The sequence below is a fragment of the Macaca fascicularis genome, chromosome 1 (genome assembly GCF_037993035.2).
Source record: "Macaca fascicularis isolate 582-1 chromosome 1, T2T-MFA8v1.1".
Taxonomy (NCBI): Eukaryota; Metazoa; Chordata; class Mammalia; order Primates; family Cercopithecidae; genus Macaca; species Macaca fascicularis.
Genome location: NC_088375.1, coordinates 123356681 through 123382608, shown reverse-complemented (window position 1 = coordinate 123382608; position 25928 = coordinate 123356681). Strand labels below are relative to the sequence as shown.

Genomic DNA, 25928 nt, shown 5'->3' with positions numbered 1-25928 from the left:
CTCCTGCCTCAGCCTCCTCAGTGGTTAGGATTACAGGTGCCCGCCACTGTGCCCGACCAATATTTGTGTTTTTAGCAGAGATAGGGTTTCGCCATGTTGGCCAGGCTTGTCTCAAACTCCTGACCTCAGATGATCCGTCCGCCTCGGCTTCCCAAAGTGCTGGGATTACAGGTGTGAGCCACTACGCCTGACCTGATCATTTTTTATTAACCTTATTCTCCTCCTCCTCTCTCTCTTTAAGAGACAGAGTCTCGCTGTGCTGCCCAGGCTGGCCTCAAACTCCTAGGCTCAAGCAATTCTCCCCCTCCTCAGACTCCTGGGCAGCTGGGACTACAAACACACACCACGTTCAGCTAACTCCCCATCTCTTAATCCCTATGCCTACACCATTCCCAAACCTTCCCAAATTAAAGATTAACCAGACAGAGAAAATATACTTTTACAGTTTAAGAAATGTTAAACGTGACAACTGTTCAGGATCTACTTTTTACACAATCTCAGTAACATATGTACATATTCAAAAAAAAAAAGGAGCATTTGCCTGGGAACAACACATCACTATAAGCAAACAAAACATCAAATAGCCAGAATTCTAAAATACACTTTGGATTATATAAAATTACATTGTAAAGTTACAAAACAAATGTTGCTCATTCTTGAGAAATGTTTCAATGTTTAAATAATGTTGCCATAATACATATTCATGGCATTAAAAAAAATGGTGAATACAAGGTATCATCATTTTAAGGGTAAAGAGATCAAGCAAGTACATATACAAATCCATTGGAAAAGCTAACTTTGGAGCTGATTTCCTCTCTTGGATTGTAAAATTTCAGTAATACACAGTCATTATCTAATGCTGTAATAATGCCTGAGCAATTTAGGTAAAGATACAAACAATAAGAAAAACCCTGCCCAAATATTCAAACTTGCAGAATTCTAGTTAAAATAATAGAAAAATATAAAATTTATCCTTCCAAAAAAAGGTATCTAAGACAAAGGTATAGATACCCCATGTAAATTATTCACAAGTTATATGTGAATCAACCTTTTCTGTATTCCTTAAATAAAGTTATATAATTAACTGATGAAAAAACAAGTTTCGTATTCAAAGACACTTTCAGAACACATCTACAATTAACTTATTAATGTGGAAGTATTTTTAAAAAACAGCTATTTCACTGAAGTCTTTAAGTACAGGAGATTTTATTTTTGGTGCATCTTCTTACGCATTTCTTCAAGAGCTGCTTCTTTCTCTCTCAGCACCTGCTTAAGTCTTCTTATTTTTTCATCTCGAATGGTTTCTTCTAACTCTGGTGGTGTCACTGGGAAAATATCCTCGGTATAATTTTTATTGAAGAAATGACTTTGTTCATAAGCTGCATCTGAATTCAATGTGCCTTTCTCTTGCCTCTCACAGGTATAGTATTCTATCTCAGTTCTCTTTTCTTGTCTGGTTTTGCTGTGACTCGTGAGAATGTTATGTTGTGACACATCTGAAGTTGGTAAAATACTGCTTAGAGGTTGGGAACTGTTGACATTAGCTTCCCCATTTATGATTGTGTTATAAGCATTCTCTGTTTTTCTCTTCTTTATGTGATCCATCTTCTTAATAGTTTTTGCTTTTCTTTTCGTATCAAAATTCTGCTGCAATATCAAATAACATTCCAAAACAAAAACAAAATGTTATTGCTAAATGCACGGGGCACTATCAAGTTTAACAACGTCTGCAGAAACAAATATTTAGCTATTACAATTAACAAAATTTATGGAAGACAACTACAGCAAGAAAGAAATATTTCCCACTGTATGGTACCAAAATGTCTTAATCACATTCAGTAAGAAGAAATTGCCTAATTCACATTTTCTTGCTCAAGTATTAGAAGCCATACTGACCTACCACAGAAAAAATAGCACTTGTAAACTGCCTGAGATATACAAGTGATTTAGTTTTTTTCTGTTCCTTTGCACAGCAGGCACATGTGGAGGATTTTCATTAGAAAAGGTTTACTAGTCTCTGATCTAAATTTCAGAATATTACATGATAATGACATATTCATAAGTCAAACTATAACAGTAGACAAAGTTATAGACATTTCATCATTATTAGCTATGAGTTGCTTAAAAGGTTAGTATTAAGAACATATGCATGCTTATATCTTCCACTACATTTGAATTATTTCATTTATATAAGCGTTCTCAAAGTAGAATGACTAGTTAAAAAGCTATGGCCATTTTCTTGTAACACAATGGAAAAAAAAAATGTCGCTGGTGAATAAAAACAATTAAAACACATCTTTAACTGGGATGCATTTTTACCTGTGCATGTGTGTGTGTGTGTGTATATATATATATAAAAACATGTAAATTTTTTTTTTGGAGACGGGAGTTTCGTTCTGTTGCCAGACTGGAGTGCAGTGACGCCATCTCAGCTCACTGCAACCTCCGCCTTCTAGGTTCAAGCGATTCTCCTGCCCTCAGCTTCACGAGTAGTTGAGACTACAGGCGTGCGCTACCTCGTCCAGCTATTTTTTGTATTTTTAGTACAGATGGGGTTTCACCATGTTGGCCAGGATGGTCTCTATCTCTTGACCTCGTGATCCGCCCACCTCGGCCTCCCAAAGTGCTGGGATTACAGGCATGAGCCACGGCGCCCGGCCTAGTTCTTTTTTTTTGAGATGGAGTCTTGCCCTGTCGCCTGGGCTGGAGTGCAATGATGCGATCTCCGCTCACTGCAACCTCCGCCTTCCGGGTTCAAGCGATTCTCCTGCCTCAGCCTCTTGAGTAGCTGGGATTACAGGCACCCGCCACCATGCCCAGCTAATTTTTATATTTTTAGTAGAGACGGGGTTTCACCACGTTGGTCAGGCTGCTCTTGTACTCCTGACCTCAGGTGATCCACCTGCCTCAGCCTCCCAAAGTGCTGGGGCCGGGTTGTTTTAAATATCGTTTTGGTACTATGTATTTGCAAAACCAGTAACAACCGTCATTTATACTAATGCACAAGGGTTAAAACCAAATCAAGAAAATTAATATTCATGTATCATTTGTAGTACCTATGAAGAGCACATTAAAATGTATTACCTACCTGTTTTCTCTCTCCTTCCTTCACCATAAACTCTGTCTCTTTGTAAGTGCCACTGTTTACCAAACTGCTAAAGGAATCAAAACCTTCTCCAGAGGTCAAACGGTCAGGAATTCGAGTAAGGCACACTCTCAAATCTTTAGTAAGGCCAAATATCTTTTTAAATTCAGCATCACTCTTCAGATGTGATGCCTTATTACTTCTTCCATGGGAATCTTTCTTGTCATTTCTTCCTTGGGCACCTTTATCTGATGTTGATGCCATCTCATTATGGATCTGGAATTAGGAAAAGAAAACACACAAACAATACTGCTAATTATTCAAGTTACTTTATTAAACAAGCAACTAAGTGATTATTTCATCTTACATAAAAGAACACATCATGCTTTATGATTAGTTTGTATTATCCTTGCCTTACCACCCACACTCAAAAAACTGAATAAAACATTCCCCTGCTACAATTTCTCAATTAATTTGTTGCACTAGAAAGGTAATAAGTAGTCAGCTCTAAAACAATTGAAATGAGAATACAGACTAATGACAACATTAAAATAACATATATGACATTATTTAGAAATTGTAGTCTTCTGGAAAAGTCACACATGCCTTTAATCAATCTTGTATTTAACAATCAGAATTTACCTCCTTACATCTCTGGAGTTCAATGAATTCTGAAGGGGAGAAATGCTGACATTATTGAGTAGACCTCCAAGTAAGCAAGGAAAAGGTGGGTACAAATATCTAGTAAGCACACAGACAGACAAACCTTAAGTCGAACATAAAGGTAACTATGTGGGCATGTTGGGTAACTGGCTGAGGAGTCACAAAGAGCTAATAAAAAGAAAAATGAAATTTGTCAACCAAAAAAATAAATAAACTCATCAAATATGCTGATAAAATCTTATTTCCACAAATTACTGAAAGGTATTGATTAGCCCTGTCTCACCTTTTCCATGGTATACCACCACCACAAAAAAAACCCCACAAAACCCCGAAACCAACTCTTTTACATGCATACTGATCTCCTCATATACTAAAAAGGCTATTATATATGAACATACATACATACATGTATGTATATACATATACTCACACATTTTCACTAAGCTTTGAATTCACATTATCCTTCCCCAACTCTTCTAAACTTTTTTGCTCTGTGATTTTTTTGTTTTAAAGATTTGGCATGCCAAGTGATTCAAGAGAAAGATTGTACTCCTTTGTACAAGATTGTACCCAATTGTACTCCTCCTCAAATTTGCTCAGATGGAAGTTTTGAAATTAAATACTCATATGTGTACAGTCTGTGTGTGATAGGGTTGGCAGTGAGGGAAAGACGTATCATAGATAACTTTGAGAATTAAGAAAACAAACTTTTCTATATAGATATATAAAAAGAGCACCCTGACATGGGAAAATTACCTTTGGTTCTTGGTCTCTGAAAACACACTGTTGTGAAGTAACAGTTGTTGCATCAACAGAGGAACTTATTTTCTCTATGCTCTGGAGGATACTTCCTTTTCTGGGGGCATTGTGTCCTGTACTAAATCCATCTGGAAAGATTGGATTTGTGAATAAAGTCTTACTCTGTTTTAAGTAGTTACTGAATTGGTTCATATGTGGATTTGTGGTAGAAGGAGATGGTTTCTCCACTTTATTCTTCTCTGCCCTTAGATTGGCCATGGAAGCAAGCTGGGTATTGGAAAGTGATTTTGTCTCCATCTGGGAAGATTTACTTTTAGCCAAAACAATATTTACAACCTCTCTGGATATTTCTGTGACTGGACTTGAACTCACTATCTGTAACGTGTCTTTTCTTACTGGAGTATCAGGAGAAACAGAATTCTGTTTGTCAATTTGTGATGGCAGAACATCTGTCCCCTTTTTAGCCAACAGATAGACTTTCCCATTAAACATAACCAAAGCATTATCTTTAATAGGCATATTTTTGGATTGTGTCCCACTACGATCGATGGTACTCAATGATGGCATATTTATAGTATTATCTCCCAAATTTTTCCTATCTACGAAAGTTTTTAAAATCTTTGAAGCCACATTATTTGAAGACTTAACAGGAACAAGAGATGGCGTAAAAGGTTGTAGATTATCTTGGAAAATCCATTTCACTGGAGCTGCTTGAGAATGCTGACCACCTTTCAATTGTGTCTCTGTAGCAACATTCTTTGGAATTTGTGTGGTATTTAGTATTACTGGCTTTGCTATTTCTGTAACAGGTTTTGGGTAAATGTTTTGAAAGTTCTTGGTAACTACATTTTTCACTGTATTTACAGGAGATACATAAATAACAGTTGGCATTTGGGAGGCCTCAACCATTCCTGAGGTACTGGTGGTGGCAGTTGCAAGTATTTTTTGCTGCACTGAAGGAGGCAATGATGACGCTGGTACAGATTTCACTTCAGCATGGGCTGGAATCTGTAAATGATGCCCAGAAGGCAAAACTGGAGACTTCACAGTCACTGGAAGACTCTGGGTATTAACTACAATAAAAGATGAGTCTTTTTGTGTTGAGGGAGGAACAGCAAATGTTTGCATGGTGAGTCCATCAATTTTCACACCATGACTCTGAACTTTAGAAACTGATGAAGAAAAATTTCCAGTTCCCACAGAAGTAACTCTACCTTTTTCTGATGTATCTACTGTTCTTGTAAGAAAATAGTTTGAAGAACTGGCTGGCTGAAAAATGGGCAATTGAACGGATGCGCTTGTGGAAGAGCTGGAAATCTGAGTCTGAAAAGTAACTTGAACTGGTTTTCCTGTATTCCCTTTCAAAGCATCAGACATGACTGAAGATTGAACTAGTGGTATAAGATTTCCAGAAGACTTAGGAATTGGAAGTAATTGCAGAAGATTTTTTCCATCCGAGCCAATCGTCTGAACTACTTGGTACATGCAGCCTGAAACACTTAAAAGAACATTGAGTAAATAAATACAAACATACTACATGGTATATACATTTTATTTTAAAATATATATTTGTAAATATTATTTTTAAATATTAAAATATAAAGTATATAATCTTCCATTTTGAGTTTTTAAAGTGAAAGACTGCAAAACAAGTATTTTGAAGTAGAAGAGATAATGCTATAGTCAGCTTCTTATATTAGGCAATGGGTATGAAATAATAACATTTATTCCTAAGACTAAAAGTAGACATTTCTAAGGTTTTGCCCTATATAAAATTATGCTACTAAAGTAAGCTCCTCTTAAAAATATTAGCATCTTCCCTTCCCCCTTTCCCTGAATTCTTTACTCTTGTCCTCCTCCTCTACTCTCACTGAAGATTCTCATTCCCTCTCCCTTTATTCTTATTCCATTTCTCTCAATCTTTTCCCCCTCAATTTGTTCTGTCTTCTTCCTTCAATAACTCACAAGTTCTGCCAGCCATTCTTCTTTTGCCTAAGCTCTCTCTCATGGTGTTACCTTAGTTTGCCACATTTTTGTAGTATAGACTTCACTGAACTATTTATGTAGGAATCATTTTCTTCTGATTACTGTTTCAGCATATTTAAGGTTTAGCACTAAATAGTCCTTGGTATAGCAATTATTTATATTAGTCAATTGTCAATCACCTATCAACCCATACATATAATACCACTGCAATTTCAGCTGAATGATTTTCAATCAATGTGGAAAAGACTAGAAATCATTTTTTTTAACTGAATCAATTCTGACCCCCCATGCCTTGAATTATTTCTTAGTACAGATTGTCTAATTTTAAGAAAAGTCAATATATACTAATCTCTGTTTGCATAATTAGTTATTTGGAGATTACTTGAATGTAGATACCTTACCTTATTTATATCTAAAACATCTTTCAGCTCCTGGGAAATATTGAGCTTTCATGGGATTCAGGGCCATCACACATACTATCACTCTACCTAGGTACTCCTCACCCAACTCAATTCTTCACATAGCTCAAGTCTTGGCATAAATGATATTTCTCAAGAGATACATTTTCTGACCATTTTATCCTTGTCCTTCCTTCATAATTAATCTATAACATCATGCTTGTTAGCTTCCTTCATGGTGTATATCATAGATTGTCATCATATATTAACACGTTTGTCTATAGACTGTCTCTCATGTTAAATTCTAGCAATATGAGTGCAGTGTCCATATCCCATAGACCTAGCATGGTCTTAGATAACTAAGATCAAATAAATAAAAAAGTTCAAGGGCAAATAATAATGATAATAATTAGGATTCTCAAAAGTATAAAGGTATGTTTTTAAAACTCTCAGGTATTAATAAAAATTAATACCCAAAATTCTATGTATCCGTAGAAATGTTGGTTTACCTTTTTGCAGCACGAATAACATTATTATATCCTTACAAAAATGTAAAACTGTCTTTTGGACACTTGAGAGTGGGTCAAAATATTACATTGACCTTTTGTTGTTTTGTTGTTGAGACAGGGCCCGGCTCTGTCATCCAGACTGGAGTGTAGGTATACAATCTTGGCTCACTGCAATCTCTGCCTCCTGGGCTCAAACCATCCTTCTACCTCAGCTTCTCAAGTAGCTGAGACTACAGATGCACGCCACCAAACCCAGCTAGTTTTTGTATTTTTTATAGAGGCAAAGTTTTGCTATGTTGCCCAGGCTGGTCATACACTGACTTTTAATAAATTAAAAGTTAATTTCTAAAGAGAATAACCCCTAAGAAAAGGATGAATTCTTGCTTTCAGGGCTTTAAGAGGAAAAATCTACCTTTATTACCTCCCTGCACCACAAGAAAAGCACATTTGACCTGGATAAGCACATATTCAATATTAAGTCATTACACAAAAAGTTACCAAGTGTCTGTTATAATTTAAGCACCAGGTTCATTAGGAAAAAACGATCAGTAAGCTGTAGCCTCTGGGCCTAATCTGGCCCACTCTGTTTTTGTGGATTCTTATATTTTAATTGATTTTTAAAAATCAAAAGAGTAACAGTAGCCTCTGTAGTGGCTCCTCAGTCTTTTTGCCGACTCATACTTTTGAATCGACTTTCAAATGTTGGGAGTTTACCAAAGCTTAGAAAGAATCCTTCTCTTCCTATTCTGTACTCTTTCCTTAGATGCTTTCTTCTCAATTCATAACTTCAATTAAATTATCGCTTACATGTCAACAATTTCAATATTTCTATCTGTGGCTTCTTTGAAATGTAGGCTTATACATCCAAATTCCCTTTTAACATTTTCATTCAGAATCTCAAACATTCCTAAAATTCAACATGGCCAGATCTCTTCCCATCCTAATCCCCCAAATTCCATCTTCTGCAGGGTTTTCTTTGCTAAATAGCATCTCATCTACCTTAGATGCCTTAAGTCAGAATAGGTAAATGCTCCTTTCTTATTCTCTATACTCAGTGATCACAAAATCCTGTTGATATTGTCTCCTAAATTTCCTTTGATCTGTTCAATTCTCTCTAAATCAACTGTTACCACTCTACTCCAAGCAAACATCATCTCTGGCTTAGAATACAATAGCTTCATGACTGATTTTTTTCTTCAATCGTATCTTCTACTTTTCAATTTACTCAGCACACTAAAACTGATCTTTCCCTGCTTAAAACATCGCAGTGGCTTTCCATTATTCTTAGAGTTGTAGGAAGAAAACCGTTGCTTCTGATGCAATGTTAAGCCAAAGGAAGAGAGGATTTTAAGAAAATTGGGCAATTATACTAAAAGTTTCTGAGATGCCAAATAGGATGAGGATTAAAAATGCACACCTGAAATAGTGCTGTGAAGATCACTGATGGCTTTAGTAAGAGCAGTGTGGTAGGGGAAAGAAGTTGCTAAGGAGTGGATATGAAGAAAGGAAGTAGACAACTCTTTCTAAACTTTGACTGTCAAGGGGAAAAGAAAGACTGGCAGGAAGTTACAGGAATAAATGGTATCAAAGAAGGGATCTTTCCTTTTTCTTTGTTTAAGGTTAGATAAACCAGAACAAATGTAAATACTCAAGTGAGCCAGTTAAGGGAAGAAACTGGTGATAAAGGAACAAAAGGGATACACAATGAGAAGGAGGTAGGAAATGGAAACCAGAGAGACAGGTGGAGGGATTGAACCTTAAAGAGAGCTGGAGTCCTATCTCCCTCCATTGGAACACTGGAGGAGAGGTTAGGTGCATTTTCAGGTAAACATACAATTTTGGGGTTAGAAGGCTGAGGTAATTCTCATTTAAAGGGTTTTATTTTCTTTATGAAAAATTACATGACATCATCTGCTAAAAGTAAGAGCAAAAATATGGAAAAGATTTGAGGAGAATCAAAGATCTGAAACAGTCTTCGTGAGGGAGTAAACTGACCACAGAAGATATTAGAGTTGCCAGGATGTATTGATGGCATGGGGAGACAGCTAGTGGTTACGAATTTATAGTGGTACTAATCTGTACTTGAGGCTTTCCTTGTCACACCAAGCACAGATAAAGAGAAAGCATATCGAGTTCATCCAGGGTTGGGGTGGCATTAGGAAGGTGCAACAAAAATCAAAGAAGAGCAAAAGAATTTAAAGTATTGATAAGAGTTATTAAAATGAAACACAGAATCTAAACTGGATAGGAAGAAAATGAGACAATAAAAGGCTAAAGTATAGGGATAAAATAAAGGGATTATTGGTCTTTAGGGCCAGATAAAGTTAACAGTTAAAGTAGGAACAGTTAAACAAGTCAGCTAGAAATACAGGAACTGGCATTTAGAAAACAGGATGCATGTAACAATTTTGTAGATGCAGCAATTTCATCTAAGAATAAGGACTACAAAAGTAGGTGCAGCAGAACAGAGAATAAGATCACTGGGGGAAAAGATCTCTGTAATAAAGACGAGGTGACAAAGAGACTATCCATACGGATACTGAAATCACATAGGATTACAGGGAAGATGGTGAACTAAGTGCCAAGTTCAGTGACAGGAAGTTGGTAGATGGTGTTAACAAATCGCAATTAAGTGATATGCCAGAAAGTTATCTTGAAGCCTACTTTCTTCTGTAGTCTATTTTCTTTCCTATTATTCTACTAAAACTTCATTCTCAAAGATTACCACATATGTTCTCACAGTTAAATATGTCTTTATCTTCATTCCCTAGGTACTCTCTGTTGCAACTAATTATCCCTCCATATTGATCCTCTTTCCTATCATGGTTTCCACTGTGTACAATTTCTGTTTCTCTTGACTTTCTTAATGTTCCCTTACTCATTTTCTGCATTCTTCTGTAACTATTCCACAAACCACAAAGTACAATTCTTGATCCTGTTTTTCTCCTTCAAGGCATTCTTCCTTAAAGACTGCAACAATTCTCATGGCTTCAATTATTTTCAACTATCTTCTTTGGAATAATGACTCCCACAGTTATATCCTTTTATTCCTGTCCTCTACTGGAATTGACATCAGTTCTGGATTTGTGATGTCTTACCAAACATTTTAATACTATCACTTTAAACCCAGGAAGTCAAAATTACTCTACTGAAAACTAGTAGTCTCTCCTACCATTCAATCATATGGCAGCACCAGTATTTTTCACATCATATAGGTTTTAAATCACCTAGTCATTGCTGATTTGTCTTTATCATCATTTTTATTTAAATTCATCCACAGAACTTTGCACGTGATTACAAAAGGTAAACATTTAATAGATGCATACTGAATCATCAAGTCTATAAGGTTTTCTTTTTAACTCATTTCATCCATCTTTTCTTTCTTCATCATTGTGACTTCCACCATCCACATGAGATCCTCATCAGATGTGTCTAGCACTCATCATTCTCATCCCTACAGTATTTTGCTGATGTTTAGTTTTTCTGATTGCAGCCACTATTGAATATTATGTATCTCAGGTAGATTAAAATTGTTTTCATCCTGTTACCTCCTGTTCAAAGTTTTAGTATTCATCATTGCCAATTCAGCTGGACACAAAAATCATCTACAATCTAGCTCCAACCAAACTCTACAACAATACCATCCACAACTTCTCAATGTGAAACCTCTGCTCTTACCAGAGAGATCTCTTTGCTATTCTGACATATGCCACGTACATTACACTATTTACTCAAAGTATTATTTTTCTTCTCCAACAATATAAAATTAGTTTCCAATTCTATCTTTTTCATAAAATATCTGCCAGTCACTCCAGTTTAATTTTTTCCAACTTGGAATTCCGAATGCTATCTCATTCATGCCGCTAATGTTGGAAATTATATAATGCTTTCTTTATTGACTTTAATCTGTTAGCTAATTTTAAAAAATGAGTATTGTTTCATTCAATAAGATTGAAACTCCTTAAGGTGAGAGGCTTTATAATTTATTCTGCAATTATCCTTCCAATACCAAGCATAGTATTTTATATGACCTCTGTATTTCTGCTTTATAAAAAAACTATATCGTATGAGCTATTTTCCAATCTGATCACTACATTTTTCCCTCTCTTTTCCTCTATTTCTCCTCCAAAAGATTAAAAAAAAAGGAAGAAAAATTAAGCTTCTTCCATGTCAGTGTTATCAGTGAGATTCACATAATCTACTACAGACCATAAATTCCTGCAGGGTAGATTATATTATTCATATCGATATACTCTACATCTAATCTAGAAACTGGAAATTGCACACAATAATGTTAGCTGAATTGAATCCTATGAGCTATAATTTTTTAAAAAGTCCTTGATTTCTTGGCAACAAAATGTAATGAGTTCTAAAAATTAATCTGAAATGCAGAATGCTAAGAAGTAATAACTCAAGATGAAACATGTACTCCTTCTATCAATATACAGTTTTTCATATCTAAGAGGCTTCCATTGAAGAGATTAAATAATTAAAACCCTACAAAGATTCTGTTTTCTGAAAGATCATATTCTGCAGATTAATGTCAGAACTAAAAGTAGAACCAGATTCTGCATCCCATTTGCTAGTTTGGTCACCTAATTACTTTAAGGTAATTACTTTAAACCAGCTGGTGTTCAAACTGAGAAACTACATTTGAAAAATAATACAGTTTAACAGTTTAAAAGAGAAAAGAGGAACATACTAGAAAGATTACGGGCTTCTAATTCTGGTTCTTATAATTACAAGTTGACTAGAAAATTTACTTAATCTCTTTGAATCTGTTTCTTCGTTTGTTAAACAGGGGAAAATAAAGCTTACTAGGAGAAGTAAATAAAATGCCTGTTAACATACTAGTCATCTTCCATTAAAATATGCAGTTGGTCTCTGAGAATAAGGTAAGGTAAGGTCTTTTAAAAATGTAATGAGAAATTTGGCGGGGTGTGGTGGCTCATGCCTGCAATCCCAGCACCTTAAGAGGCGCAGGCGGGCGGATCACGAGGTCTAGAGATGGAGACCATCCTGGCCAACACGGTGAAACCCCGTCTCTACTAAAAATACAAAAATTAGCTAGGTGTGGTGGCACATGCCTGTAGTCCCAGGTACTTGGGAGGCTGAGGCAGGAGAATCACTTGAACCTGGGAGGTGGAGGTTGCAGTGAGCCCAGATCGCGCCACTGCACTCCAGCCTGGCGACAGAGCAAGACTCCATCTCAAAAAAAAAAAAAAAAAGTAATGAGAAATTTAATAAAAAGGCACATTAAACATATTGGTAATGTTATATAACTTCTGACATTTTTTACTATTCTAATATTGATATGAGGCATTCACATATTAGAAATAGACTAATAGGCCGGCAGCAGTGGCTCAAGCCTGTAATCCCAGCACTTTGGGAGGCCGAGACGGGTGGATCACGAGGTCAGGAGATCCAGACCATCCTGGCTAACACGGTGAAACCCTGTCTCTACTAAAAAATACAAAAAACTAGCCGGGCGAGGTGGCGGGAGCCTGTAGTCCCAGCTACTCGGGAGGCTGAGGCAGGAGAATGACGGGAACCCGGGAGGCGGAACTTGCAGTGAGCCAAGATCGCGCCACTGCACTCCAGCCTGGGCCATATAGCGAGACTCCGTCTCAAAAAAAAAAAAAAAAAAAAAGAAATAGACTAATAAAAATGTTAAAGGCTGATGAACATTTTATAGATATTTTTACAAAATACATTTTTTTCAACTGCTAGGAAATCCTTTTCCATCTTACTATCTATGACATAATATTATGTACATACAGAACATAATATATGTAAATACATAACATAGTTATCTATCCAATAATATGTACCATGTATTGCGTACATGATAGATATAACAGTTGTTACTAACTCTAATCCTAATAAACAGTCAAGCAAGTTATGAACTGCCATTCCCATTTTATACTTGAGAAAATGGAGATTTAGAAATATTTAATAACTTACTTAGAATTACACACTCCCCTTGAGAAAGCTTATCTACTTTCTGTACTTACTTTAGCATACCCCCATGATAACAGGGTCCAAAAAATTCAAATGTATAAACTGAGAGATTAATGACAGATTTCATTTAGACTGTATAGTATGTGTCTCTCTCCCTCACACACACACACACACAGACACACTCAAATCACAAAATAAAACACTGTACACAACAAAATGCATACTGAACTGACAATGAAGCATCATCATGCCAATCAAACCAAACCCCCTGCTGAGAACACTTAAGTTTATCTCTCTGTTTGGATACAAATGGTTATGGGAAGATAGCTGCCAATGGTCAATCACATGATGTCTTAATTCTTATTATTGTAGGATATATAACCACAGGCTTTCATTATAGTACCTCTAACGTGATGCTTCCCAAATCTCTAGTCTCAGCTCTGACTCAGCCTGAGTTTCATATCCAAATATCTGACTGCTTTTTTGATGTGTGCCTCATCTCAGTTAATTTACCAATATCCATCCAGAAAACTGGCATCATAACTGATCCGCCTTTCTTCCTGCCGATTCATTAACAAAGTCGGTCTGTTTTCCCTTCTATATTTCTTTGAATTCAACCCCTATGGTACTGCATCAGCTAGTTCAGGCCCTCAGAATTTCTGAAAAGACAACTGAAATAGGATCCTTATATGTAGATCACTCACCCTCAAATCCACACTGCCAGCAGTTATCTAAAATGCACACCTATGTCAGTCTTTTTCTTAAAATACTCTGAACAATTTCCAATAGATGAAGTCTAATTTTCTTAGCAGGGCAAACAGAACTCTTAAGAGCTATCTATCTATCCTACTTGTACAGAATCAAGCAACAAGTATCATTCATAAACCATACAGGTCCTTTATTTACCAATTCTCTGCATACGTATATCCTGCATTCATCTTTAACTGAAGAGCTGATACTTAACGTTTCCCAACTCAGCTGTTCTTGGAATCTTTCCTCCAACTCCCTTCCTCTACTCTTTTCCTTTACTACATCAACTCTATCTTCCTCCTCCTCCACCATGACTGTAAGGTTTTCCCTGGAAACAGCCCATATGCTTTTATTTAATCAGTCTTCCCATTTAGCACAGTCTACCACATACGTAGTAGGTACTAAATGAATGTTTTGTCATCAAATGTTTAAACTGTATTGATAGTAAGTGGTAAGCTAGGATATGAACCCAAGTCTCTATGACTTAAAGGTTCTTTCCACTATAGCATTCTGACTCCTACTTTGTTCTTTGACAGTAAAACCCAAATCAACATAAATTAAATGCATAGTATCACAAATATCTTCCAGATTTTTCCTTTGTACTCTAAGATTAAATTTGGATTTTACATTTTATGCGCTGATGAATTAGAGATACTTCAAACAATATATAACCATATACAATTCTGTATTATGCCACTGAAAAATTTTTAGTAAGCGGTAACTTAGGAAAAAATTAAGCTACAAATAAGAAGAAAATCATAGTCACTTAAGTTATAAAAATAAACATTTAGTACCATCAAAGATGTTACCAGAAAAATAAGAAAACTAAGCTTCCAATAAACTAAAAGGGCTGATGTTAATATTATTTACAAAATTATATTTGGATGTTTTGTTACTTAAAAACAATGGAATCAAATATGCAACCATTAACCAAAGTAAATGTCGAAGCTTCTGAAAGTCATCTGGTAAATGTCCCAAATATATGATGTAAAACCTCAATGATTTAAATAAATACATTCAACGATAATAAAAACAACGTATAAATCAATGAGTTAATGAACTCAAAATGACATATGAATGTAATTGTAATTTAAAAATCTCCAAATCCCCAAAAGGATTAGAAATTGGATAACAGAGTTAAGGGTGTACACACACACACACACACACACACACACACACACACACAGTTGTTTATCTTACTTTTTGTATTTAAAAATGCAATCGTAAAACAAATTTTCTATAAATTAAGCTAAGTCAGAAGTCATTATTCAGGTACTAAAATAAGGCAGCAGAAATTAATCATTAAAAAGTAATTCTACATTTTAATATCTACACAGGGCACTCTCTGCCCCTTCCCCCAAACTTCCACCACAAAATTAAAAAAAAAAAAGAAAGAAAAGAAAAAAACACACAAGTATACCAAAATGCCTCTTTATGATTTGAAATACAATGGTTCTATCTTGACAGTTCTTCAATAGAATTTTGGCTCATTACTATTAGTGACCATTTCCTTTTATAATACTGCTTTTAAGGAACAAACATTACTTTCGGTCTTTATTGCAATCAAGTTTTCTATTTGTAATTAAACAAAACTACTTCCTGGGCTAAAATCTGTGCAGAATTAAAGTTGTATGCTTATAATAGTAACAGCTAACATTTAAATTGTGCTTTACTATTTTCCCACATGACGTATTTTACATTATTTCATTCTCCTAATATTTAAAATATTTCTAAGTGCTATTATTTACAGACTGGAAACAGGTACCTGGCCTCACAAATGCTAACTAGCAAAGTTGAGATTAACCCCAGGTAGCCTGATTTTCTTCAAACGAAAATCCTCTTCGGCCAGTTTTGCATCTTAGTTCTTCATTTTCTTATTAGAGTCTGCAGACTCTATTTTTTCCTCATCACTTAATCTACTAACCATGTGGGAGTACAAGTGAAAACATTCTGCTTTAGCTGACATTCTGTTTCCGATTCATGTCCTCTTAATACAATTAAAAAAACAAAACTAAACTAAAATACTGATCATCTATTTTCTAACTTTACAAGAATATCTTCCTTAGAAATACTGGACTCTCCTCATGCCAAATATAAATAGCCAATGAAACGGCACTTCATTACAACCCAAAACGCTGGTCAAAAGGATTGACTTTACACGAGGATTTCTCCATTCTTACTTCTCTCTCTTCACATAAAGCTATTACTTGAAATTTTAAATATTCAATCTCCTTGTTCTAAAGCCATTTTTCTTCAATCACACACCCTTTCTGTCTCACTATTAAAATGTAACTATTTTCACTGAAGGTCCAGCGCCACCAGGGCTGCACTTCCTAATCCGTGATGGCTGCTGCGTTTCTGCGTGTGTCTGAGAATCTTCCAGAAGGTTTGAGTCACATAAGAGCGTCGGCCATCTTGGTTTTCATCTCCCGTGGAGATCTACTCCGTCCGCCTATTAAACTTGAGACGCTGGAGTCCCGCGGAGCCGGGGAGGGGCTGTGTCTGGCTCTAAAGAGGTTTTACATTTCCCAGAGGAAGGCGCTCTATGGGCTTTAAGCGCCCTGGTGACGAGCGCTTCCCGTCTGAGTGGCGCACTCTGCGGGCTCCAACTCCTCTCAAACTACACAGCGTCCGGAAACGACGGCCGACTCCACATCCCAAAGACGGACAGGGGGGCAGGCGTGGGAAGGATTCGAAACCGGTACTTACCAACGCGAGGCGCTGCCTGAATTTTCCTCTGCGGGTTTCAGGAAGACCCTCCGTAGGTTATTTGACATTTTAGTGGGGAGAAAGGGGACACCTCAGCCAAGAAAGTGGGAAGCGTGGGGCCGAGTTTCTCAATGGGGCGAGAACCAAAGCGAGGGAATGTTGGGCTGCAGTTGCCCGCAGCAACTGTGAGGGGTTCGACCTTAACGGAGGGCGACAGCGGGCTCTCCAGAGGGTGTATCCCCAAGCTTCGGAGCGAGGTCGCGCAGCCACCCAGAAACCGGAAGGCTCTTGGCGGTGGACTGCGCCCTCAGCCCTACGCTCAGAGAGAATCGGCGTGCGTCTCCGCCCCCAGAGCCTACGACAACGCTCCAGACCCCGCCGGAGCAGGCGCAGGGGGCGTGGTCTTGGTGGCACCGCCCCCAACGGGGCCTGGTCAGTGCTGAAGACTGCGTCAGACCGGCTCTGCTGCCCCGCCCACTGAAGCCGATAGCTGGAGAAAAGCTCGGTCGGGCGTCTTCCGGGGTCGTCACGTCCGTTTGCCAAGGTGACTGGCTCGCTAAAGCCCAACCCTTATGATTCAATCCAATGGCAAGTGATATTTGCTATCTTTTCTTCCGGATCAAGGAACAAATCGCAAAAGAAAGCGCTCCCGACACCTACGCAAAATAAAATGTTTCCGGGGTCAATCTTAAATTTTCTGCTTCTGTGCTCGCCGCTAGTTTGTTTTTCTCTCCCGTCAGTGCATTAAAAGACATCGGCGGGCTTTTTTGGAATCATGCACTTGTGGCTTGAGAAAACTTCAAACGCCTGCCTGTGTCCAGCGATTTTTGTTGCTGCTTCTCTGAAGGTTTCCCATTTACTCCTCTTTCCTGAAGCTTTGCCTCTATACTTAGGTAACGCTTTCCTCCAGCCCACGTTCATCGAAACTATCACTTATTGTCATAGACCTCCGTTTCTGAAGGGAGATCTTGGAGTTGCATCAGAACATCCATTGTATTCATTCAGTCATTTATTCAGCTGTCCATTGCAGTTGATGGTCTTTATCTCACACTACTTCAAAATTTTTCCTCTCAGCACTATTAATTATTCCCTCATCTTGACGCCATTGGCAATATACTTTCCTGGTTTTGCTCCTACTTTTTTGTCTACAACTTCTCAGTCTCTTTTGAAGATCTCTCCCTTTTCAAGGGAGTTCCTTACCTCTTGATAACTGATTCTCTTAATGTTTTCAAACTGTCTTGTCTCAATTACTGGTTTTATTCATACTCCTGGCTTGAATTACCACATCCACCCATTATTTTACCAGTAAACACATATGTGTCCTTGGCACTGATTTAAGTGTTTTACAAAAGTAATTTACTCCTAACAACTAATAAAAGAATGATTATATGCACATGAAGAAACGGATGCTCAGAGAGGGTGAACAAGTTTTTAGAGGTCATAGAGCTTGTGAGTGATGGAGCCAGGCTCCAAATCCAGGTTGTCTGGCCAAACACACCATGTACTTTACTACTGCATTATGCTGCCATGTGACTCATAAATTTATGTTCCCAGTTCTGATTTCTCTGAGATCTATACCTGGATGTTCAAGTGAATTGTTAAGATATCCTTTTTGCTATTTTAAAAGCCCCTTCAAATTAAACATGTTCAAAACCACATTTCTGACTTGCTTCTCTTCCCCCCACTACACATTTTCTTTTATCAGTGCTATCTCTAGAAAGAAAGAAAACAAAAACTTCCTTCTATTAAAGTTGCCAAAATTCCAGTGTCATCCTTAACACCTTCCTCTTTTTATTCCAAAATATATAATTCACCAACTTTTGCAGATTTTATCTTCTACCTATCTTACAAGTCTGCTTTATATTTCTATTACTACTACTATAGAGCAAGCTTACTTGGTCTAGTGAAGCTTTAACTGATATCCTTACACCCACTTTTTTTTTTTTTTTTTTTTTTAGAGGGAGCCTCGCTGTCGCCCAGGCTGGAGTACAGTGGTGCAATCTCAGCTGACTGCAAGCTCCACCTCCCGGGTTCAAGTTATTCTCCTGCCTCAGCCTCCCAAGTAGCTGGGACTACAGGCGCCCGCCACCACACCCGGCTAATTTTTTGTATTTTTATTAGAGACAGGGTTTCACCATGTTAGCCAGGATGGTCTTGATCTCCTGACCTCGTGATCCACCCGCCTCAGCCTCCCAAAGTGCTGGGATTACAGGCATGAGCCTCATATCCACTCTTGTATTCCTCTAAATGCTGCAGCCAGAGATACCATATGGAAACACAAATCTGATGGTGTCATCTCACTGCATTAAAAAAAAAAAAAAATCAGTTTCCCCATTGCTTTTATGATAAGGATCAAAATCTTTGATTCTTTTCCTTTTTTTTTTTTTTCTTTTTTCTTTTTAGACAGGGTCTCAGTCTGTCACGCCAGGCTGGAGTGCAGTGGTATGATTTCAGCTCACTGCAACCTCCGCCTCCTGGATTCAAGCGATTCTCGTGCCTCAGTCTCCTGAGTAGCTGGGATTACAGGTGCGCACTACCATGCCTGGCTCATTTTTTGTATTTTTAGTAGAGACAGGGTTTCACCATGTTGGCTAGGTTGGTGTCTAACTCTTGACCTCAAATAATCTGCCTGCCTTGGCATCCAAAAGTGCTGGGATTACAGGCACTTTTGAGCCACTGTGCCCAGCCAAAATCCTTGATTCTAATCAAGATGTTGAACTAGTACAGACTGCTGACACCCAGATAAATTTAAAAAAAAAAGGAAGTTTAGATTTTTAGGAATTAACAGCAACAACCACCACACACACACACACACACACAAAAGCAGCTGTGAAAATTCCAATCTGTAGGAAATTTTCAGAACTGGTATGTGAGTGTATAGATTGTTACAGGCTAAAGCCAAGGGCCAGCACAGGCAGCAGAGGGTGGAGGAAATTATTTGAATTTTTCATTGCAACAGGTATGATCATTAATTGCCCTTTGAAAATAAACCTGTAGCAATAGCCAAACTCCTGGTATAAACAGGATAAAGTCAAGGCAGGAGAAACCCGTGCTAAGGTAAGGCACTGATGAAAATAGATGCAGTATTACCAGCCAGTGTTGGGAAGTCACTACTCCATCCTTTCCACAAAACTGCCCTGGATAGTACATTATAAATAGGTAACTTGACTTTTATCAGTGAGGTCTTGCACTACAATTTAAATATAACTCTGACCATGGAAATTGCCTTCTGGAGTGGAAGGTAACTGGTATGATCAGCAGTGCTTCTTTGAATTCCTTGGGACATACACGTTTTCTTCTACATTCATTGGGAAATGCAGACTGAGGCTTAAATATCTTTCTTTCTTTCTTTTCTTTCTTTCTTTTTTTTTTTTTTTTTGTGGTGGTTGTTGTTGTTGAGACAGAGTCTCGCTCTGTCACCCAGGCTGGAGTGCAGTGGCGTGATCTCAGTTCACTGCAACCTTCGCCTCTCAGTTTCAAGCGATTCTCCTGCTTCAGCCTCCCGATTAGCTGGGACTACTCGTGCGCATCACCTCAAAATTCAGTTAATAAATACTCGTTTAAAGACATATTTAGAAATGAAATGACCTGTTACTAAATTAGCATTACAAAAACAGATCAAAAATGTTAAACGTACAACCAAGTTACATGGAAAATTAAAGTAATAGAAAACTACAGTAGACCCTGCTTATCCAGTTTTGTTTTTTGTGGTTTCACTTACCCATGGTCAACCATGGTTCAAAAATATTACATGAAAATTCCAGAAATTCACAAGTATTAACTTGTGTGCCATTCAGGGTAGCATGATGAAATCTTGAGCTGTCCTTTTTTGCCCACCAGGGTGTGAGTCATCCCTTTCTCTAGCATATCCCCACTGGTTAGTTACTTAGGTGCTATGTTGGTTTTCAGATCCACTGTCATGGTATCACAATGTTTATGTTCAAGTAACCCTTATTTACTTAAAAATGGCCCAAAGTACATGAGTAGTGATGCTAGCATGTTGTTCTATTTTTATTATTAGTTGTTATTAATCTCTTATTATGCCTAAATTATAAATTAAACGTTATTATAGGTATGTATGTATAAGAAAAAATATGTAGCACATATTCAGTCTGGTACTATTCATGGTTTTAAGCATTCACTGGGAGTCTTGAAACATATCCCCCACAGATATACTTCTGTATATCAGTGAAAATCGGAAAAAAATGAACATATTTGGGGGATGAGAGTGAAACCAAATATGAACCAAAATAAGCACACTAGATGAGATAAATAGTTGAATGCATGCAGCTGAATAAAGAATTAGGAGACTGACAGAAGAGAGTAAAGAAAATGTTGGAAGGCAGTAGGAAAGGATAAAAAGAGAGCAAATATAAAAATAAAAGTTACAATTTGTGTAATATAAAAGTAGAAGTTTCAATATCTGGAAAATAGGATTGCAGAAGGACAGAAATTAAAACAAATATTTTTTAAATCTGAAAGCTCTTTTCCCCAGAATTAAAGAAAACAGAAAGATGTCAGTTAAAGCATGTCCTAAGGCACCAAGTAAGAGAAATAAGAAAAAAAAACCATGCCTTAAGAAATTAAAACTAGAATATCAAAAAGAAAAAAAATAAAGCTTTCAGGGAGGAAAAATGTATTATTTTCTGCATAGCAAATAACCATATATTTCTGCATGAAAAATAACCATAAATTCAGCAGCTAGAAATAACAAATGTCACTTAGGAATCTAGGCACAGCTTAGTCAGGTCCTCTGCTATAGAGTCATTTACAAGGCTACAATCAAGGTGTTGGTCAGGGCTACTGTCTCATCTGAAGGCTCAACTAGAGAAGGAGCCAATTTCAAGTTCTTTTATTGTTGGAGGGATTCAGTTCTTTGCAGCAGTTGGACTGAGGGCCTATGTTTCTTGCTGGTTGTTGGCCAAAGGCTGCTGCCCTCAGTTCCTTGTCACATGGGCTGCCAAAGATAAACCCAACAGGACATTAGTTAAAACATTGAAAACAGATTTTATTCAGTAATTACTGATAGTAAGAGAAACAGCTGAGTTCCACTTTTATTTGTGCACAGGTGATCGGGTGTTTTAAAGGGAAAATGAGGGACCCATGAGCAGAGGGTCAAGAAAAGTCAGAGAAGTAAAAAATTACAAAAGATTGGTCAACATAAATGCATCTAGGCCAGCTGTGTCTGCTATCTGGCAGTTACTGAAGTTACGACTCTCTTTTCTTAGAAACTGAGAGACAGGGGTCTTATCCTTCCTGATGATTACATTTCAAAGAAATGTCCTTCAGTTTCTTCAGAAAGACACTTCTGAGTTGTAGGAGTTACATATACATTTCAAAGGAAAATGAAAAGGATGGATAATTATAAGCCCTTTTTAGTAAATGTTCTAAGAAAGAACTTATACATGCAACAAACAAGCATATTTCAATAAAATTCAATACTCCTTTATGTCAAAAACTCTCAGCAAATGAGGTATTGAAGGAACATACCACAAAATAATAAGAGCTACATACGACAAAGCCAGAGACAACATCATACTATTTGGGCAAAAGCTGGAAGCATTCCCTGTGAAAACCAGCATAAAACAAGGATACCCTCTCTCACCACTCCTGTTCAACATAGTATTGAAAGTCCTGGCCAGTGCAGTCATGCAAGAGAAAGAAAGAAAGGCCATCCAAACAGGAAGAGAGGAAGTCAAACTATCTCTGTCAGCCGATGGCACAATGCTATATTTAGAAAACTCCATAGCCTCAGCCCAAAAGCTCCTTCAGCTGATAAACAACTTCAGCAAAGTCTTAGGATACAAAATTAATGTACAGAAATCATTAGCATTTCTATACACCAACAACAGTGATGCGGAGAGCCAAATTAGGAATGCAATCCCATTCACAATTGCCACAAAAAGAAAAAAGTGTCTAGGAATATAGCAAACCAGAGAGGTGAACGATCTCTACAAGGGGAACTACAAAACACTGCTCAAAGAAATCAGAGATGACACAAACAAATGGAAAAACATTCCATACTCATGGATAGGAAGAATCAATATAGTTAAAATGGCCGTACTGCTCAAAGAAATGTATAGATTCAAGGATATTCCTATTAAACAACAATGATGTTCTTCAAGGAGCTAGAAAAAACTATTTAAAAATTCGTATGAAACCAAAAAAGAGCCTGAATAGCCAAGGCAAGCCTAAGCAAAAAGAACAAAGCTGGGGGTATCATACTAACAGACTTCAAAGTATACTACAGGTTACAGTCACCAAAACAGCATGGTGTTGGTATAAAAACAGACACATATATCAATGGCATAGAATAGAGAGTCCTGAAATAAGGCTGTACACCTACAGTTATCTGATCTTTGACAAAGCTGACACAAACAAGCCATGGGGAAAAAACTCCCTTATTAATAAATGGTGCTGGGATAATAGGCTAGCCATATGCAGAAGATTGAAGCTAGGTGCCTTCCTTACGCCATATACAAAAATCAACGCAAGATGGATTAAGGACTTTCATGTAAAACTCAAAACTTTAAAAATCCTGGAAGACAACCTAGGCAATACCATCCGAGACATAGGAATGGGCAAAGACACAAAAAGCAATCACAACAACAGCAAACATTGACAAATGGGATCTAACTAAACTGTAGAACTTCTGCACAGCAAAAGAACTATCAACAGTGTAACTAGACAATCTACAGAATGAGAGATAATATTTCCAAACTATGCAGTTGACAAAGGTCTAATATCCAGCATCTATAGGGAATTTAAACACATTTACAAGAGAAAAACAAGCCCATTAAAAAGTTGGCAGAGGACATGAACAGACACTCTTCAAAAGAAGACATACATGCGACAAACAAGCATATGAAAAAAAGCTCAACATTGCTAAGCAGTAGAGAAATGCAAATCAAACCCACTATGAGATACCATTTTGCACCAGTCAGAATGGCTATAAAAAGTCAAAAAATAACAGATGCTGGTGAAGATGTGGAGAAGAAGAAACACTTATACACTGTGGTGGGAGTGTAAATTAAATCAACCAGTGTGGAAAACAGTGTGGTGATTCCTCAGAGACCCAAAACCAGAGCTACTTCTTGACCCAGCAATCCCATTACTTGGTATGTGCCCAGAGGAATATAAATTATTCTACCATAAAGACACATGCACACAGATATTCATTGCAACACTATTCATAATAGCAAAGACATGGAATCAACCTAAATGCCCATCAATGGTAGACTGGACAAAGAAAATGTGGTACATATGCACCATAGAATACTATGCAGCCATAAAAAAGGGTGAGATCATGTACTTTGCAGCAACATAGATGGGGCTAGAGGCCATTATCCTTAGCAATCTAACACAGGAACAGAAAATCAAATACCAAATGTTCCCATTTTTAAGTAGGAGTTAAATGATGAGAACACACGGCCCCGTAGAGAACAAGAGACATGAGGCCTATTGTAGGGTTGGGGGAGTGAGAAGGAAGAACATCAGGAAAACTAACTAATGGAGACTGGGATTACTACCTGGGCGATGAAATAAACTGTACAACAAATTCCTGTGACACAAGTTTACCTATATAACAAACCTGCACATGTACCCTTTAACTTAAAACTTACATTAAAAAAAACAAAAACACTCCCACACATTTCAAAAGGACAATGAGCCACACTCATCCACATAAGGCATTGCAACTTTTCACGTTAATTCAGTTAAACCCCCCGCCTACTACTTAATAATTCACAAGCTGCAGCTCTTCAAATTGTCGTCTTGGCTACTCAGTCCTCTGTATCCTCTCCCTTTAATTTTCCCCTCTCTCCTCTTTGCTTATTTGTATTTGCCTCCATGTTCTTCCTTTTTATCTCTTATTTCTTTCACCTTTTCTATCTCTCTTTTGTTTCTTCCTTACACAGGCTGGGTGGTAGGTGTAGGAGCTGGGTGCAGTGCAAGAGCATGGGCATACACTTCCAAAAGCAAATTTGAGGTCTTTTACAATGTAAAGTGTCCTGTCCACGTATTATTTATGTATTTACTAATCATTTAACATGTTAAAAACTGTACTTTCATTTTTTTGGCAGTTGCTGTATTTTTGTTTAATGTATCAGTATTTTATATTGTTTCCCTAACTTCAGTTTCCCATGAACCCTGGGGTTTTTATTGTATGACTCTGCATAATGTGGTGATGTTAGGAATGGATATGTCATGTTATATCAGAACTACCTACAAAGATAATTTTAAAACCTTTGTAAAGCCACTTTGGGTGAGATGAGCAACAGGGGCTGGATTTACTCTCCTACTTGAAGCAATGTCTATAGCAAAAACAGCAGCAACAAAACAGACAAAAATGTGCGAAACAGTACCTTTTAAGATACTGGAATGAGGCAATGATAGACAGTGATTTTGAAATATGGGAAAAAATGAGGTAAGCATTACCATTGCCTCATTTTACCATCTTGAGAGATTTTCAGCCTACAGCTCAAGGAAGAGGAACTGAGGCAGAGCCTGTCAGACTAGCTGTGTTGAGGAAATGGAGCTGAGTCCTGGGAAACCAAGGAAGCCAAAGTTGATAGGACAGACTATCAAAGAGAAGAGATAACTGCATGGAAGGAGATATATGTGTGTGTGTGTGTGTGTGTGTGTGGTGGTGGTGGTGAGTTGGTGGTGTGAAGAGAGAGAGAGAGGGGGAAGGAGAGATTTATTATGGAAATTGTTTCATGTGATTATAGTGGTCAAGAAGTTCCACCATCTGCCATTTGGAAGTTGGATAACCAGGAAAGCCAGTGGTGTAATTCAGTCTGGATCTAAGGATTGAAGAGCCAGAGGAGCCAATGGTATAACTCTCAGTTTGACTCCAAGGCCTAAGAACCCGGGAGTGGGAAGGGGAGTGCAGGTGTAAGTCTCAAAGTCGTAGGGCCCAAAAACCAGGAGTGCTGATGTCTGATGGCAGAAGTAGATGAGCCTATCTCAAGAAAAGAAGGAATTCATCCTTCTTCCACATTTTTGTTCTATTCAGACCCTCAACTGATGGGATGATGCCTTGGTGAGGGTAGATCTTTTTATTTAGACTACTGGTTCAAATGCTAATCTACTCCAAAGACACCCTTA

The 25928-nt window shown here is 37.5% G+C and overlaps 1 protein-coding gene across 5 annotated transcripts; it reads right to left on the bottom strand.

Moving 5' to 3' along the window:
- Window positions 1-432: 432 nt before the first annotated feature.
- Window positions 433-17123, bottom strand: LRIF1 (ligand dependent nuclear receptor interacting factor 1). 5 transcript variants are annotated; one of them, XM_005542397.4, is made up of 4 exons: window positions 16821-17123; window positions 4505-6005; window positions 3089-3361; window positions 433-1647 (listed from the first exon to the last, which is right to left on the bottom strand). In XM_005542397.4, the coding sequence occupies exons 1-4, from the start codon at window positions 16886-16888 to the stop codon at window positions 1207-1209; spliced, it is 2283 nt and encodes a 760-aa protein (XP_005542454.1). In that variant the 5' UTR covers window positions 16889-17123; the 3' UTR covers window positions 433-1206. The 5 variants fall into 5 exon arrangements, with proteins under 5 accessions (XP_005542454.1, XP_005542455.1, XP_065404194.1 ...); XM_005542398.4 differs by having other exon boundaries at window positions 433-1644; XM_065548122.1 differs by having other exon boundaries at window positions 4505-5997.
- Between the last annotated feature and the right edge of the window lie 8805 nt (window positions 17124-25928).

Coding starts and splice junctions, on each gene's coding strand:
- LRIF1 (XM_005542397.4), bottom strand. CDS start 16,888: ATGTCAAATAACCTACGGAGGGTCTTCCTGAAACCCGCAGAGGAAAAT. Junction 6,006..16,820: donor TCAGGCAGCGCCTCGCGTTG/GTAAGTACCGGT, acceptor TGTTCTTTTAAG/TGTTTCAGGCTGCATGTACC. Junction 1,648..3,088: donor AGGAAGGAGAGAGAAAACAG/GTAGGTAATACA, acceptor TTGATATTGCAG/CAGAATTTTGATACGAAAAG.